General features: G+C 53.7%; 2 protein-coding genes across 2 annotated transcripts in view; one reads left to right on the plus strand and one right to left on the minus strand.

The window, feature by feature from the left end:
* TMEM208 (transmembrane protein 208) overlaps positions 1-4,851 on the plus strand; it is a 12,225-nt gene extending 7,374 nt beyond the window's left edge. Inside the window, exons 2-7 of the mRNA XM_027685351.1 lie at positions 129-157; positions 235-330; positions 421-480; positions 596-732; positions 3,305-3,389; positions 4,398-4,851. Of these exons, the coding sequence (XP_027541152.1) occupies positions 152-157; positions 235-330; positions 421-480; positions 596-732; positions 3,305-3,389; positions 4,398-4,535 (522 nt within the window). The 5' untranslated portion in view covers positions 129-151 and the 3' untranslated portion in view covers positions 4,536-4,851. The remainder of the gene's footprint in view (positions 1-128; positions 158-234; positions 331-420; positions 481-595; positions 733-3,304; positions 3,390-4,397) is intronic.
* Positions 4,852-5,476: 625 nt separating this feature from the next.
* KIAA0895L (KIAA0895 like) lies at positions 5,477-16,906 on the minus strand (the record flags this gene model as incomplete). Its single annotated transcript, XM_027685304.1, has 6 exons — positions 5,477-6,302; positions 6,792-6,889; positions 7,647-7,952; positions 8,317-8,449; positions 12,426-12,569; positions 16,676-16,906. Coding segments are annotated over 6 exons (1,077 nt in total), but the record flags the coding sequence as incomplete, so codon positions are not given.
* Positions 16,907-16,908: the final 2 nt, after the last annotated feature.

Genomic DNA, 16,908 nt, shown 5'->3' on the forward strand with positions numbered 1-16,908 from the left:
GGTGTCCCCCGGGTCAGGGGTGTCTCCTGCACAGGGATGTCCCCGGCACTGCGATATCCCCTCCCCTTCCCGGTGCCGCCGCTCCCGGCGCGGCTCCGCCGCTTCCGGCCCGTCACGTCCGCGGGAAGCGGAGCGCGGAGCCGGCGCGGCCATGGCGGTGAGTGGGGGGCCGGGGGAGCGGGGCCGGGGGGGGGGCTGCGGGGACGCGCCTGACCGCCTCTCTCGGCTCCGCAGCCCAAGGGGAAGGCGGGCACCAAGGGCAAGAAGCAGATCTTCGAGGAGAACCGGGAGACGCTGCGCTTCTACCTCCGCATCATCCTGGGGGCCTCCGTGAGTGCGGCCGGGGGGAGACCCCGGCGGGGCGCGGGGCCGGGCCGGGGTGGGCAGCGGGCAGACAGCCGAGCCGTGCTCTCTCCGCAGGCCATCTACGCCCTGGTGAACCTGGTCATCTTCTACCCCGCCGCCTCCGCCTGGACGTGGGTGAGCGCCGGGCACCGTCCCCTGCCCCGGCGGGGGCTCCTGGGCCCGGGCTCCCCCGAGGCCCGCGGGCCCCCGGCCGTGCCCTTTGCCGCTGACCGCGGTGTCCTCCTTGCAGCTCGCCTTCGCCTTCAGCTCGGTGGTCTACGGCACCAGCTACCGGTCCATGAACTCCATGGCAAAGCCGTCTTTCACAGACGATGGCAGCCTTGCCGACGGGGGAATTGACCTGAATATGGAGCAGGGGATGGCAGAGTGAGTGTCCACACCCGCACGAGTCCAGGTGAGCAGGACCTGCTGCCTGAGCGTGCGCGCAGAGCCAGGAGAGGCCCCCGAGGAGAAGGCCAGGCCTCGGCTCCCGCCCCAGATTGCCCATGGTGTGGGCATGAGGGGAGCTGGAAGCCCGTAGCCGTGTTTTCTGAGAGTGTACCCTAACTGCCCTGGTTATCTGAACACTTGGCTTGGCGTGCCCCAGTCAGGAGCTGCCACGTGGGTGTGTCAGCCTGGCACTGTCACTGTTCTTAGGGCTGAGGTGCAGAGGTAAGAGATCACAAACGGTTCAGTGGGGGCAGTTTATGATCATCTTTCAGTGAAGAAACAGCCCTGACACTGTGCATGCTGCCGCAGCACACAGTGATATATATTCTTTTTTTAAACCAGCACTGCAGATGGTGCTTGACAGAGCAGAAGGGCACGTGCTGCCAGTTACCCCATCCTGGCTGCAAACTGGCCGTGTCTTGAACTGTTCTAGACACTGAAAATTCTCCCCTCTGTCTCAGCCAGCTCCTGTGACCTCCTCAGCCATTTCTATCCCCCATGCTTGTGCATTCCTCGTGTCTGTCTACAGACAGTGTTTGCCTGTCTAGTGTTCTTGGTGCTTCTGTAACTGTCCTTTCCTTGGTCAAGGGACACATAACAGTAATTCCTGAGAAGTGCTGTTAAATAAAATAAGGAGACAGCAGTACTGGAACAGCAGAAATACCTTCTAGATTTACTTTTTTTCCACCAGTGAGCCTCAAACTAGTTACAGAAAACTGCCAGGTAGTTGTGGACACATCAGGCTTTGCTCTCTGCATCAGGAGTGACTCATATCTGGTGTAAGACACTCAGCTGAGGGACGAGGTGGCCAGGAGGAGAGAGGGTTATTTCTAGTGTGACCCGTGAGCTGGGTGCTTTGCCCCCTCTTCATCCTATAGAGACTTCATTTTCCTGCTGGTCAGCCAGGTGTTTTTCTCCCACTTTCCACTGGTTTGGCTCTCTAGAGTGGAATTGCAAAATATTTTTAATACCTTTGTAGTGAAACAAAACATGGGACAGTCAAGGAGGGAAAATACAGAAGTTTGATGTTTGTGGTGTCCTCCTGGTTGTGAGAGATGCCTCTGGGAGTTGTGCAAGGCAGAGAGGGTGCCCCAATAACTGTCCCGTGTGTGTGTGATGGTGCTGCCAGGGGAAACGACTGACAGGGACCCCATTACCTGCTCTGAAAAGGTGACGAGTGCACTGCTGCAGTCCTGGTTGCAGATGTACTTCCCTTGGTGTTCAGGCATTGAGGTTTTTCTGCCTGAGCAATTGGGCTGAGGTTTATGACACATTAAAATGAATTGATGCTTATCTGAGGCATGGGCTGTGCAAAACACGGAGGAGGCAGAGCTGTAAGAACAAAACCTGCAGAGCTGACGTTCCCATTCTTACCCTGTACCTCTAAATTACCTCTTTTGGGACCAGGGAACCGCTCTAAGCTAGTGGTTACTTCAGAAGGAAGTGGATGTTTCCTGCCTCTCAGCTGAGTGTGCTCCTTTGGAGATGCTCCTGCAATGCTGTGGCTTTGATGGTGTTTCTCTGGTGCTGTCTGTAACTGCAATGGATGCTTTATGTTGTTCTGGGGTTGAGGAAGGCCCACCTTGCTGGTCTCTGGGAGAGCTGGGTTTGATGGGAGCTCACCCCTCTGTGGCCTCTGGTGATGCCTGAGATTACTGAACCTCCATGTCTTGTTGTAGAGCTGTTGGTGGTGGATTCTGCAGTGTCTTGAGTCGCTGTTGTTCGTGTTCAGTTTGCTTTGCACTTTGCCATTGCCTTTGTTTTGTTGCCTCCAGTCTTGGATGTGACTGGAGAATTTCTTTCTCCAGCAGCTGATGATTTAACAAGAGTGAGAGTTGGTGTTTTTATAACCCTCCATGGCACTCCCCGAGGCTTGTGTTGAAAAACTAATACCTGTTTACCTCTCCTGGGTGTCAGATCCCCTGAGGGTGGTGGTTGAGGCGTGGGTAGCTTGTTCCCTTCCATAGCTGCTCCCAGCTCTGCCTCAGGCTGGCATGGAAGATGCTGGAGTCAGATAAACAAGAGGAGAGGAGGAGCCAGTCTGTTGCTGTAGCTCAGCTTGCTGATGTGCTTGTCCTTTGGTGACCCCTGAGTGTGTCTGTCAGCCTGTGAAATGGCACAGGGGAAGATTCCTGGCTCCCTTCAGCACAGCCAGTCATGAGCAGCTATAGTTTATGTCAAGAAAGGTGTCAAATCAGCAGGCACTGGCTGCTGTTTCAGCTGTAGGGCTGGGTGGCGGTTTTGTTGCTGGTTTCCATCCCCCATTAATTCCTCAGCTTCCTCAATGGCCTTTTTTTTCAGAGGGAGCTCAGCTCTTTAACCCATCAGATTATTTTTTGTTGCTTGTTTACTGCTCAGATTCTTCTGGATAACTGTGTGGCAAAGCAGGGCAGTCCTTGGGTTGGGTGGGGCAGGGTTGATCCCTGGAGGTGGTGCAGACAGGCTGTGTTGGCAGAGGAGCTGGTGTGGGCTGGAATGGAAGCTCAGTGCTTTGCTTTTCTTCCCTCAGGCACCTCAAGGATGTGATCCTGCTGACAGCTATAGTCCAAGTGCTGAGCTGCTTCTCACCCTACGTCTGGTACTTCTGGCTCTTGGTAAGCCCCAGCCACTGCTGTTTTCCTTCTTGCTCTGCATTGTCCATGTCTTTCCCTGTCTTCAGGACTGAGGACGTTATTTATCCATTTCAATTTAGTGTCTTATTTCAGGCCCAAGCTATTTTCTGATATGTTTTTTAATCTCCTTGTCAAATCTTGTTAAAAATGAGGCCGTACATGGCAAAGAAGTCCTGATCCCTCTGGGTCAACCACACAAAAACTAGGCTGGCCTTTGCCTTTCCCTCTGGTTCTGTGAAAGGGCAACAAGAAACACGAGGGTGATCAAAGCCGTCTTTGAGCACAGAGCCTTTCTGTGACTGTGACAAACAGTGTTTCTTCTTGTTTGGCTTTCTCAGTCATTCAGCATGGCCCAAGGCTGGACACTGTGCCTATTGGTAGATAAAATGCTGTAGGCATTGATTTCCCCTTAACAGACCAAACTCTTTCTGCTCCCGAAACATTTGTCATGTGCCTCCAGCTAAAGCTGCTTGTGCAGAAGGACAAAAAATCTCCAGTTAGTTAAAAAATCCCACAGTTGCTCTGAGGGTATCACACAAAGGTACAGAAGGCAATTGTGGGAGAATGGAAAGTTACCCCATTTCAGTCCTTGATCTCATTTCAGCCCTCACCCACAAATTCCTCTCTATCTGGCCTGGCAGAGGGCAGCCTAGACTTGGCTGTCCCCTGGAGACCATCTGGACCACTTTTTTTTGGTCTTTTTTTAAATTCAGAGCAATGTGGGTGTGTTTTCTGAAGGAAGGAGAGACGGAATGTCTGGGCAGTTGGATCCCTCTGGGTAATTCAGACCCGATGCTGGGATTTCCATATATGAAGCCCAAGAGCTGTATACGAATGCGAGTTCCTGAATGAAATGAAATGAAATCAGGCCGTTTATTTTGGCCGCCTTTGATTTCCCTGCATCCTGAGGTGCCTCTGATCCAGCCTGTGGGGATACTGCAGCTCCTTTGTCCCCAGAGTGACCGAGTTTGTGCCACGTGTGTTTTGCAGGCTCCGGGGCGCGCGCTCTACCTCCTGTGGGTGAACATCCTGGGGCCCTGGCTCACAGCAGAGGCTTCACCCACCGCCCAGGAGCCCAACGAGAAGAAGCAGCGCCGACAAGAACGCCGGCAGATGAAGCGTTTCTAGCCCTGGCCGGGGGTGGATAACGTGATCTCTCATCTCCACGCTGTTGTTTCATCAGGGATGCGACCGAAACCAATCCGAAACCGCCGCAGTAGCTCCTTGCCCCTCTGTCACTGCTGCCATTCCGCTCGAAAGGCCGCAAGAGACTTCCCTTGGTTGGGTCTTGGTGCCGGCTGAGGCCTTGCTCCTTGGGATGACAAGGGGGGGGTGATGCTGGGATGTGTGTAAATACCTTTTTAAAGCAGCGCTGTATCGCGTTCGAGGTTGGGGAGTGCAATGTTGGAGGAAATAGTACATTAAAGAGCAGAGTCTAAGTGACCGTGCTGGCGGTGCGTTCACGCAGGAGAGCTGTGAAAAATGCCAGCGTGTTCCTGGAGATCTGGACCAGAGGGAAGCAGAATTCCCAGAGACAAGTGCTTTCCTCCTTTTCCCAGGCTTGGTCTGTGCTGCCCTGCCTGCCTCAGCCTCTGCACCCTGTGGAGGAACTGTGGCTGCCCTGCAGGATCAGGAGTGTGGGGCAGCTGGGGGTGCTGGGCACTGGGCTTGCAGCCAAACTTTATGCTTTTGGGATTGAGCCTGAGCTCTCTGGAGCCATAGACTGGCCTGTGCTACCTTTGCAGGAGCTCAGTGTGATGTAAGACAAGAAGCTGTGGGTTTGGGGTTTTTTTGTATTTTTTGGCGAGGGTTCTCCCAGGGGAGCCATGACTGCTGCAGAGTTCATGTGTTAGAGACCAGGAACAGCTCAGGGCAGTTTTTATGTTTGCCTACTTTGATTTATCGATGTTGTCCCTGCCCAGTATGTTGTTTTTCCAGACCCCAGTGACCCCTTCCTGCTCCTGACGCACCACCTCAGACCTTGCCTGTGCCAGCGAGGTGCACAGTGGGCGCTCACAGTGGTGCCAGCCTGGCTTTTGATGCTATCCACAACCTTTTGCCCACACGTCTTTTCCATTACATCATCTTTATTACACGCTTTTGACTAACATCAAGCCCAGTCCCCACCCTGAGTCCTCAAAGCCAGGCAGGGTGGCTGTAGTTGGGGTGCAGAGCTGGGCAGAGATTGGTATTTGGGGGATTAAAGTCCTTCCTGCTGCTGGTGGGGGGCGTGAGGGAAAGGGTAGGGAGCAGCAAAGGCATTCATGGGGAGATCTGTGCGTGCAGGCCAGCCCTTACTCCCTGCCAGGCACAGCCCAGAGCCCCCAACCCTGTCTGCTGACCCCATGTCGGTGCCCCCACAGTGCTGGGAGCACCCCCGGGACCCTACGGAAACCCCCCCATTGCAACTCCCCCAGCACAGCCTTCTGCACTCGGGGACCAGCACATCGCCCCAGCTCTGCCCTCCCTCCTCCTGAACGCTCTTCTCCAGCTCCCCGAAGTCATGTGGAGCCGCACAGCCGTCCCCAAAATACACAGGGACGATGTTTTGGGGGGGGGACACATCAACACTAACCACACCGGCCCTCGGCCGCGCTACCCTACACAGCGGTACATGCACAGCGGCCGCCCGGGCGCCCGGCTCGGGCTCTGCCCTCTCCTCCAGCCCCAATAAATACCCAATAAATGGCACCAGTTACACCCTTGGGGTGCTGGTTTGGGAGATGCCCCTCAGTCAGGCAGCAGCTGCTCCAGTTCCTCCTCGTTCAGGCCGTTGGTGGTGACAATGTGATCCAGCTGCTTCATGTACCGCTCCAGGTCCTGCATGAAGTGGGGGATGCGGGCCTTCTCCAGGACCCCGAATTTCTTCAGCCGATTCACATCTTCATAGGAGACCTGATGGGAAGCAGGGAGATGGGGTCAGTCCCCTCCATTCCAAACCCTGGCAGGTGCAGACCACCTGGTTCACCCCTTACCCCCACAACTGCCCAAATATCCCTCCTGCCTGTGGGGAGGCAGCGGGAAAGCTGCTGGGGACGTGGGATTTGCAGGGATTTGTGGTTTTGGTAATTTTCTGTCGCTGCAGGGCCAGGTGACAGCAGGACTGCTGTGGCTGAGGGCCAGCAAAGCTTAACCTGCTGGGTTAAGCCTCTTCCCGAAAGTCTCCCACAGAGGATTATGGATTGTCCTGTCCTTCCTTGCATCCTACCCGGCACTGCCTTCCCCTGCTCCACCAAGACCCGCAGGGAAAGGCAAAGAGTGGAAGGGCTGCCAGGCAAGGGCTGCGTTTTGGGAAGCCATGGGATCAAGAGAGAGCCTGTGTGATCTTAGAGATGGGACTCTGGGATGAGCCACTCCCTGGCCCACCTCACTCCCAGCCATTACCTTTCCAAGCGCAGCCAGCAGCGGGAAGTCGATGGTCTGCCGATGGCGCAGGATGCGGAGAATCCCGTCCAGGTAGACCTGGTCCTTACTGAAACAGCCTGGAAGAGCAGAAGGGGCCTGGGAGAGGGAGCCTGGCTTCCCACCACCCACCACTTGCCTGAACGTTTATTGACTGCATTAAACAGAATGACAGCACTCGACCACGAGTGTGCCAGGGCTCAGGACTGCTGGGTGCCAAGAGATGAGCACCGGGGAGGCAGCTGGGTGCAGCAAGAGCTCCCCAAACCTCACTGGGATGGTCTCATCCTTCCAAAGTAATTTTTTTAATGGTAAACCAGTGCAAGAATCCAAATGTATCCACAGTAATTCTCATTTTTCCTCTCCTCTGCTGCTGCATCCCCAAAAGCTTATGCAAGTCATTCCTATGGGACAAGTGTAATCCCAGAGGAGAGCAGTGCTGGGGATGGGGAGGGATGTGAGGGAGGGCTGCCATGGCTACGTGTTGGGAGGAAGGGGTTAAAAGCAGAATACTGGCAGGGCAGACTGTAAATTGCTCAAGTGACCTTGCACCTGGGAGTAACTCTTGATAAGCCTGTGAACAGCAGGCCAGTGATCCTCTGGTCTTGTGTACCCTCTGCTTTGGGGATCCCCTGGCTAGTGAGGTAATGGAAATAAATTTACTCTTCGTGTTCCAGCCGCGAGCCCGCGGTTGTCGCGGCTGCCTGTGCCACCACTACAGGACCGGTGATGCTCAACCCACCCAGCAGCAGGACACGGCCACCCCCTGGTTTTCCCTTAACAAAAAACACAGAACCCCTCCCAGAACCCAAAGGCTCTGCACCCCCCTGGCGGTACCTGGCTGTGAGGTGTCGGTCTGGCCCCGCTTCGCCCGCACGCAGTACTCCCACCGGACACCGGCGTCCTGGACGTACTGCTCCAGGTCCTGGAAGAGGGCGGAGAAGGAGAGGCGGCTGGCCCGCTCGATGGTGTAGTAGAGCAGGGCTGCCCGCCACAGGAAGGGCTGCTTGCGGAAGAGGACACTGTGCAGGCTGGCCAAGCCCTCCTCCGTGGGGTTGGCGGGTTTCAGGCTGTACTGCTTGCGGCCCTCGGAGCTGTGCCAGGGCTGGCGGGTGTTGTTCACCCCCCGGATGTAGTGGGTGCCTGGGAAGGGGAGGACAGGAGTGAGTGTGGTCACCCACAGCCTCCAAAAGGGCTCAGCTCCCACCCCCCTGCCCCGAGTCGCTGGGGTTGGGTGCCAGCTCCAGTCTTGGCCGGTGGGGCATCTGCTTGCTCTGGTACCCAGGAGGAGGCCAGGCCATGGGTAAACAGGTGGGTGCCCAACATGCCCTCCCTGCACACTGAGAGGGATGCAGGTAGCTTCAGCCCCTTCCAAAACCTGCCCAGGATGCCTCCTTGCAGGACCTGTGGGTACCACCTTGCCCCAGGCCGTTACCCCAAGGATGTTCACAGCATCCCCCCTGCTGTGCCCCCCACCCACAGCCACCTTCCCCCCCACACCACTGACCTATCTCATGGCGCAGCATCCCCTCCAGCCAGTGCTGCCGGGCTCCAGCCAGGTTGATGGCCAGTGTGGGCCTGCTGTCCTCCACCATCATCACCGCCTGGGACAGGAGGTCATCCGTGAGCTGCACCACCACCTGCAGAAGAAGGAGGAGGAGGCAACTGCCATCAGCAGGGTCTTGGCTCTCAGCAGAGCCTGACAGGGTGGCAGATGGTCAGAAAAAAAGCCACTGACACCACGGGTGGCAACGTTTGGCTCTGCTGCACCGTCACCAGCATGTGCTGCAGCTCCCCAGAGGAACCACAGACAGCAGGAGCCACCGGGGGGGATAATGAGAGGAAAGAGATGATCCCATGCAGGGGATGAAATAGCTCCTTTAATCTCTTTACAGCCAATAAAGCTGAGCAGGCACTGTGGGGGCAGCGGGCAGCTGCTGAGCAGCCTCCTCCAGCATCCCTCTGGCTCCAGCATCGCCTCCACCGCCTTGTTCCCATGGGCTCCCCACAATTTTGTGGCCACACATGATAGGCATGATCTGGAGACTCACCTGGTCCCCCTTTTGCATCCCCACTGGCAGTGGGATGGAGCACTAACTTTGGCCACCAGAACAACCCTGCTCTGAACACCCAACAGCGCCAACATTGTTATGGGTCCAACCTCTGCACCCCCCAACAAACATCTCCTCAGGGGCCCAAGGCTGTGGCTCCATTTTCACGGACTCCCCTGCAGATTCTCCCCATTCAAGGCTCCAAAACACGAGCAGTGAGGATGGCTCCATGCCAACCCACCCTCACAGAAGGAACCGTGTGTTGTGGCCATAATTTACAGCAGGAATGGGCATCACATGTGCAGGACTAGTCAGTATCTTTACACAAAAAAAACCAGCTATTTTGGGAAAACTGGCTACTGCAAGCACTGGAGCCAAGAGAGCTGCTCTCCATGAACAGGAGTTAATGTGCCAACCAAGCAGCATTTTTTGACCACCCAACTTCAGACCTGCAGTGACTCAAAGCTGCAGCATGGCTGGAGATGGTCCATGGGAGCTCTTGCAGGTTTGGCAGTGGCAGTCCTAAGGACAGCAATCAAAACTGTTCCCCTACATACACATTAACTCTACAAACCATCTGTTATTTCACAGCTGACACTTTTCAGGATGCAAACAAGTGCATGCATTACTAAGTGACAGTTCTTTCAATTAAAAAAAAAAAAGAGAGGAGACTGAATTGGTTTGCTTTAAATCAGATTTATTATTAATATTATTATTTATTATGAGAGCCAAAAGAGCAGCTTAACAGACTCCACCGCTGGGCAAACGAACAGCACAAAAGTACTTACAGCGCAACTGCTTACCTGGATTAAAACACACCAGTGTGAAAAGGAATCCCTCCAATGCAGAGAAGAGACTTGCCAGTTCACCTCTGACTCCCCACACAGAGCCAGGCACCCAGGAGCACTGGAAAGGGACTTCTGGCATTGCTGGAGATCACAGCTTCACAAACACTGCCATTCTGCTGCCTGCTGCACCAGCCCATCCCACTGAGCAGCACCACTTGCCTTATTTCGGGACCCTCCAGCTTCGCTGATGTTGTTACAACCAGGGCTGTGACTCCGGCCAAAATCCTGCTCCTGCAGCAGCAGTGCCAGCCCTCCAGGTCTGTGAGCTCTCTTGCTCTGAGCAGCCTCCCCAGTGCATTCTCGTGGCCCAATGAAGCTTCTGCTCAGCTCTCGTGGATTAAATGACGGAGAAAAAGCTCATCCCAAGGAACTGAGGGAAGGCTCCTGGTGGCCCCCAGGAGCCCAGGGTTCTGCCTCTCCCCAGGACGCCAGCACTGCTCAGGACCTCCGACACTGAGAAGGCAGCTCAGAGGTAGGGGGACACCACCGATGGGATCCCAGGAGACACCAGCTAGCGCTGTTTAGGCTGACAACATTCCACAACCCCAGGGATTACCATGCAGAACTTACCAATGGAGCCAGGTGCTTCTCTGCTGCAAGCTGTGAGCTCGCCAAAATCCACACGGAGACCTCCGAGCTCTGGCAGCGTCACCTCCGTCCTGAGGCAGAAGAAAAGCAGAAGAGCTTCAGGATCCGCAGCTTGGACCCCGAAAAAAGCAGCTTTTGAGGGCACAGAGTCAATTACAGCACGAATACTTACCCAGGAGCGCGCTGCCTGCGGTGCCAGAAAGTGGGATCCTTCCTGCCTGTGCTGATCGGTGACGGGGACACAGGGCAGCTGCCTGCAGTGGCTGCCACCAGCCTGGCCATGCTGCCTGCCAGGACTGACTGTGGGCAGGGACACACCAGCTGCTCGGTCTCTGGGCCTCATGCTACCACCACATGAGTTCCTCCTTTTTTTTTTAAGCAAGCCATCGTGATTAGTATGTACCAGGGAAGCAAAGGGCACGGCAGAACAGACAAGGGCACAGATGGTGAAAGTCAGGAATTGAGAGATACAGGTGCAGGGAGAGAGACACACGCCTGAAACCACCCAGTTCCCCGACGGGGTGTGAAATTATCAGCGACGCAGAAGTTTCAGCAGGTTTTGTTCCTGCGCAGGGAGCAAGCTCTGCCAACATCGCTGCCTTGAGAGCAGGTGAAACCCTTCCCTCTTCCCTACCCCAGAGACACTCTAATGGATAGAAAGGAACAAACCAGTGCTTTAATTGTTTTAAAAGCACTTAGCAGAAGTCCCAGATAAAACAGCCCCGTATCTCGCACGCCGATGTGCAAATACAGTGACTGAACCCTGCATTGCCCTGAGTTGGAAGGGACCCACAAGGTTCATCGAGTCCAAGCCCTAATAGCTCTGAGCAAAGGGAGAATTACACAGGGTTGGAAGGAAGCCACTTTACACCAGTATGTAAGAAAAAAAAGATGGCTTTCTGCCCAGCCGGAGCCCAGTTAATGGAGAAGAGAATAGTTAAAACTGATCAATTAATAAAGCCAAGATGTAGAGCTCAACTAGCATGCTGTAAGTGTCATGGCCAGCTTTCTGTCTGGGTATCGAGACTGGTTCTGGGCACTTAAAGGCAGCTGAACTACAGGAAAAGACCTGCAGAAATCCTTTCTGTCCAAAGCAAAGGCTTAGGAGGCCAAGGTGCCAAATCCACATCACAGGGACACCCTCAGGAGGGATCAGGGCAAACCAAGGGTGCTGGAGGAGAAACATCCCCTCAGCAGGTGGGGCCTCAGGGGACCACTCATTCCCACTTTTGCAGGCATGGAATGCTCTGGGAACCACTGGGCAAGGTGATGCTTCGGAGAAATGCTCATCAAAAACCCTGTTTGGAGATGGAGGTGAAAAATCAGAGGTAGGAAATACAGTCTGGCCAAGAGGCAGTGGTGAGGAAGCTGCCACGTCAGCTTTGCAGCCAACAGCCCAAGGTAGCCCTGCAAGCCAAACCATACAAAGCCAGGCCCAGAAATCCTTCTTAGCCCTTGAATCCAGGACACTGGAAGCATTTTGCCCACACCTTGCTGGCAGAAGGGGAAAAAAGAATGCCCCTTAACTGCAGCTGTGGGACATCCTGTCCTGGATGCTGCTGGGGGTGCAGAGAAACCAGGTTAAGAGATGCTGAACTCCCCGGGCTCCATCCCACATGGCTACTGTTGTATCTTAACCACCCATTTCCCAGCCTTAAAACCCGAGCTTGGGGTTTCAAAGCACCATGACCTGATATGTCTTGCAGGACAGCAGGAAATCTCTGCCCCTGGCTTTGCTTTTGGACACGTGGGCAAAGGCAGCTGTCGGAGACGTCTGCCATCCCACCGCCACCAGCAGATGACTTCCCCACAGTAATTGATGCCTCATGCACGCAGCAAAAGGCTCCTGGCATGGCCACGCAGACAAGTAGCAGCTCCCCCCCTCTCTCTCAAGCATAAAAGGGAGATACACATGGAAAAAATCACGGGAAATTGGTGGGAAACCAGCACCCATGTCCCAATGCCAGGGTACAGCGAACACAGCCAAGCCGAAGATGAAAGGACACCACGGCTCAGAGCAGAAAAATCACCCCTTTGTAGCCAAAACATTTCTTAATCTGAGTGCTTTTTATCAGAAAATAAATATTTTGCCGCATTTTACAAGCGATAAAGGAGGGATGTGGATTTACCTCTCCCACACAGCCTTCCTTCTGCATGTACTTTCGGATCACGGACCAGATCTGGCACTTGCTCAGCAGCCTCCCGCCCGTGGCAACCTCGAAGCTCTCGTAGGTCCCATACTTCTCCAGGACTGTACGGATGATCCTGATAGCCTGTTGCACACAGAAACAAAACATCGGTGCAAACATCCTCCCTGCTTAAAAATAACGCCTTGAAATCCCACGTGCAACGAAACCCAGAGGAGATAATCCCCGATTAACGCCTCTAAAATGAGAGGTGGTTCTGCGATACCTAAAAAAACAAGGAGACTGACCCGGCTGGAGGTGGCCACCAGGACAGGCAGACACTCCACACAATCAGCGTGACCCACAGCATGTTCTTTCTGCTTTTTGTCACCCTTGCAAGCATCTCTTGTGGGAAGGGGGCGAAGCAGAAGTGAAACTGCGCCGTCCCAGCGTGGTTAAAGCTGTGATTATTTTCAATCTTTTCTGCTTTCAGTTCTCCTTTCAAACTCCGGTGCTTGCACAAAGAGCTCCAGCTTCCCTGCTTGCTTTTTACTCCGAGAGTTTCTCACTACAGCGCTGAATTCCGAGCCTGGCACCGAATTCCAAGCCTGGCAGTAAGGTTGTGCACCACCCTCTGCAGCGGCGCTGCTCCAAACAGGGTCTCAGCACCACCCAACAGCCTTCTAATAACAGCAGCATGTGCTCCATTATTTGCATTAACATTTATGGAGCATCTATAAAACATAAAAATTTATTAGCATGTTTCCTCCCCCAAAAGTGTGTTCTCATTGTAGACATTTTCAAGCAATGACTTTCTCTGGCCATTGGAATATATTTTAATATGTATTAATATTAATATTATAGCAATATATATCCCAAAGCAGATGACAATGGCTTTCAACCAGTTCTGGAGGTTTTCCAGCAGTTTTATTGCGTCTGCAAACCTGGCTGAGCTGCTGCCAGGCTTCCCAGTCCAGGACCAAGTGCTGCTCTTGAACAGTGGTTGTTTTACCTCCTCCTGCTGAGCAAACCCTCTTTGCTCTCTTATAGGCTTCAGGCAGCAGCTGGAGCCCCGTGAAGGATGTCCCATCCCTTCCCTCCTTCCTAAGGTCACCCAGGATCAGGAGATGAGTGCTCACCACCAGTATTCATCCAACACTCCATAAGACAAGAGGAAATGGCCTCAAGTTTTGCCAGGGGAGGCTTAGGTAGGATATCAGGGAAAATTTCTTTGTGGAGGTTGTCAAACATTAGGACAGGCTGCCCAGGGAAGTGGTGGAGTCACCATCCCTGGTGGGATTTAAAAGACCTGTAGATGTGGCACTTGGGGACATGGCTTAGTGGTGGGATTGGCAATGTTGGGGTAATGGCTGAACTCGACCTTAAGGGTCTTGTTCCACCTAAACAACTCTATGATCCTAAAAGGAGCTTTGTGATCTGCATCTGGTGAGCAACCTCCTCCACCCCTGCAGAAGGTACTGATTTTCCTTCCCTGGGCAGTTTTCACAGCTGTTTTTAATTCTTAAGTCACTTACAGTGTTTTCCCAGAAGAAGTTGTGCTTGGTTTTTGTGTTCTGATTTTGTTTTGTATTTTTTAGGTTGGGGGTTTTTTTGTTTGTTTTTTTGTTTGCTTTGTTTGCTGAATGATCACGCTCGTTTTTGCAGTGCCGCAAGATACCTCCCACCGACCAAGGCAGAAAAAGGACCTTTTGTCCTCCCACCTCTGCTCAGCCACTCGCTCTCCCTCCTCCCAGGGGACCTAAAGCACCAAGCCAAGAGAAACCCAGCACAGCTGGTGCCCAGGAGTAAGACAACAAAGAGAACGCTCCTCCCCGAACTTCAGTGCACATCCTGCAGAGCAAAATTCCTGAGACATCAGGTTTAGTGTTCTGAGCATCTCCAAATCAATGCACCCACCATATGCAGTGGGATAACAAATCCTCCAGCCCCAGCTCCATCCTGGTGCTGCTCACATTCACATGACAAACCAGGGATGTGATCTCCAGGGTGATGAGCCTCCACAGGCTGGAAGAATCCTCCTGGTTCATTTAATTTTTCTACTGAATACCCCTCCCTAGCACATGCAGAGCAGCTGGTGGAGCAGCTGGAGGCAGGGAGCTGGTGTTGGTTTGTCTGCTCATGTCCAAGGATGCTGACTTAGCAAAAATGTCTCACTTATTTAAGCTCCGTGATTAATGAAGGTCTTTGCAAATAAAAACAGTTTATAGCTAATAGTGAGCTGACAAGGAAAAAGGCTTCCCAAAATAAAAGAGACTGGAAGGATGTTACTGCAGGGAAGAGCAAAGGAACAGTGACATGAATACTGTCCCATCACACGGACACAGGAGAACTCGGAGAAACGTTGGTAGAGACACTCAACACTTAATGTCCCTTGCAAAATGTTTTAGGATCCACGATGAGACCATTTACAGTGGTTACAAGCTCTTAATTCCATTCATTCAAAGAAAAATAATCTCAATTATTCGTCTTTTACTATGCTGTAAGTCCACTGCACCAAAAGAGAAAGCACGGGGGGGGGAAACAGCTCCGAGCAACTCATTTTACTGCATGACTCAGGGAAAGAAACAGCACTGAAACACAGGAGGGAAATGCAAAAAAAGGCAGCGAGGTCTTTGCAGGAGTTGGAGCGTCTTCCCTGCCACAGCCTTGCTGGCACCAGCTTATCTGGGGCAGAGGTATGGCAGGCACTGGGAATGATGAACTGCTTAGAAAGCTGTTTACAGAAAGGGCCTGAATCATCCCGTTAATAATCCAGGCAGAGACATGGGCAGTGATGCAGAAATAGGTAAACATTCAAAAAGCAATAAATAAATCAGCAAAGAAGTTGTTGTTTGAACAAATCGCTCCCGACTGGGAGGTGCAAAGAAACAGCTCTGGTGTGCCAGTCAGAATTCAGGATCAGAGGGTTTTATCTGTTCCCTTGTTTGTGTGGCAGAAAGGATGCTCTTTCCAGAGGCAGGATGCTCACCCCTGGGAGCAAATTGGTTTTGGCAAACTGGTTTTGGGGCGCCAAGCATGGAGCAGCTGCACTCCCTGCATCCTGGAAAGGCTCGTTTGTGGGCAGAGCACCCTGAAAGCATGCTCCTGACTCTTTCCTCCTGTTGAACGACCAGGAGCTGTTTGCTCAGTGCTATGCCCATGGCAGAGAGCAAGTTGGGAATATTTCAATAGTGGAAACGCGGACACAGTTACACAAAATCATACAGACTCCTTAAGCAGAGTCTACACCAACTAATATCATTAACGACTGTATTTGCTGATGCCTTAAGGATGCTGCCACACTGGACAACCTTTAGGCCTTCCACAAAACAAGCCAGACTTAACCACCAGGACATTCAGGCTAAGGACCATTTCCCACACTGTCACACATGTGCTCCAGATCCTTGGCTGCTATTTCTACAGCAACAAGGTACAAAAACACACCAGCAAGATGCCCCTGATGGAGCACAGCTCCCAACCTAAGCAGGAGACAGTTTGATCATAGAATCACAGACTGGTTTGGATGGAAAGTGACCTTAAAGATCGTTTAGTTCCAACCCCCCATCCATGGGCAGGGACAACTTCCACTAGACCGGGCTGCTCAAAGCCTCATCCAACTTTGCCAATGCTGGCAGCATCACCCAGCACCAGTATGACCAGCACCCATGTCACCCACAGAACAGGTACTATTCCTGCAGGTAGGTGAGGTAACAAAAAACAGGTTTAAGAAATCACAGGGTGAGCGTGCTGAAGGCAGGATACAAAAGGTGCTGATGGGAGCAGGATCAGGCAGCAGCTGGGAAGGAAAGCAGGCTGTAAGGTTTCACATGGACAAGGGGGAACGGCTTTGAATTGACAGAAGAGTGGGTTTAGGTTGGACATTTGGAAGAAATTCTTCGCTGTGAGGGTGGTGAGGCACTGGCGCGGGTTTCCCAGAGAAGCTGTGGATGCCCCATCCCTGGAAGCACCCAAGGCCAGGTTGGATAGGACTTGGAGCAATCTGGTCTAGTGCAAGATGTAACTGCCCATGGCGGGGGGTATGGTCTTTAAGATCCCTTCTATCCCAAACCATTCCAGGATTCTGTGACCATGGACCAGCGCCTGGCCGGCCCCACCACGGAGCGGTCCCACCGTGATACACCCCGGCGGCACGTGCGTACCCCACACCCTCTCGCGGAAAACGTGGCGAGCCAGGGTCCCCCCGCTCCTCCTCCTCCTCTTCCCCCCAGGCCGAGCATCCCTCCCCGCCTCACCTGAGCCACGAAGCGGTCGGAGGCGGCCCCGTACTTGTCCAGGACGGCGGCGGGCACCGGCTCCGCGTACTCGAACTGCGGGTCGTACGCGAAGCTGGCGCGGAAGAACCGCTCCCGCTCCGCCTCCACGTTGCGCGGCCGCAGCGCCACGAGCAGGCAGGGGCTGCCGCGGCGCCCGCCGCCCTCCTCGCCGCGGCCCCGAGCGATGTGCGGCAGCGAGGCGGCGGCCCGCA

Source organism: Neopelma chrysocephalum, unplaced genomic scaffold (genome assembly GCF_003984885.1).
Source record: "Neopelma chrysocephalum unplaced genomic scaffold, ASM398488v2 Primary Assembly neopelma1_68b, whole genome shotgun sequence".
In the NCBI taxonomy this organism is placed as follows: domain Eukaryota; kingdom Metazoa; phylum Chordata; class Aves; order Passeriformes; family Pipridae; genus Neopelma; species Neopelma chrysocephalum.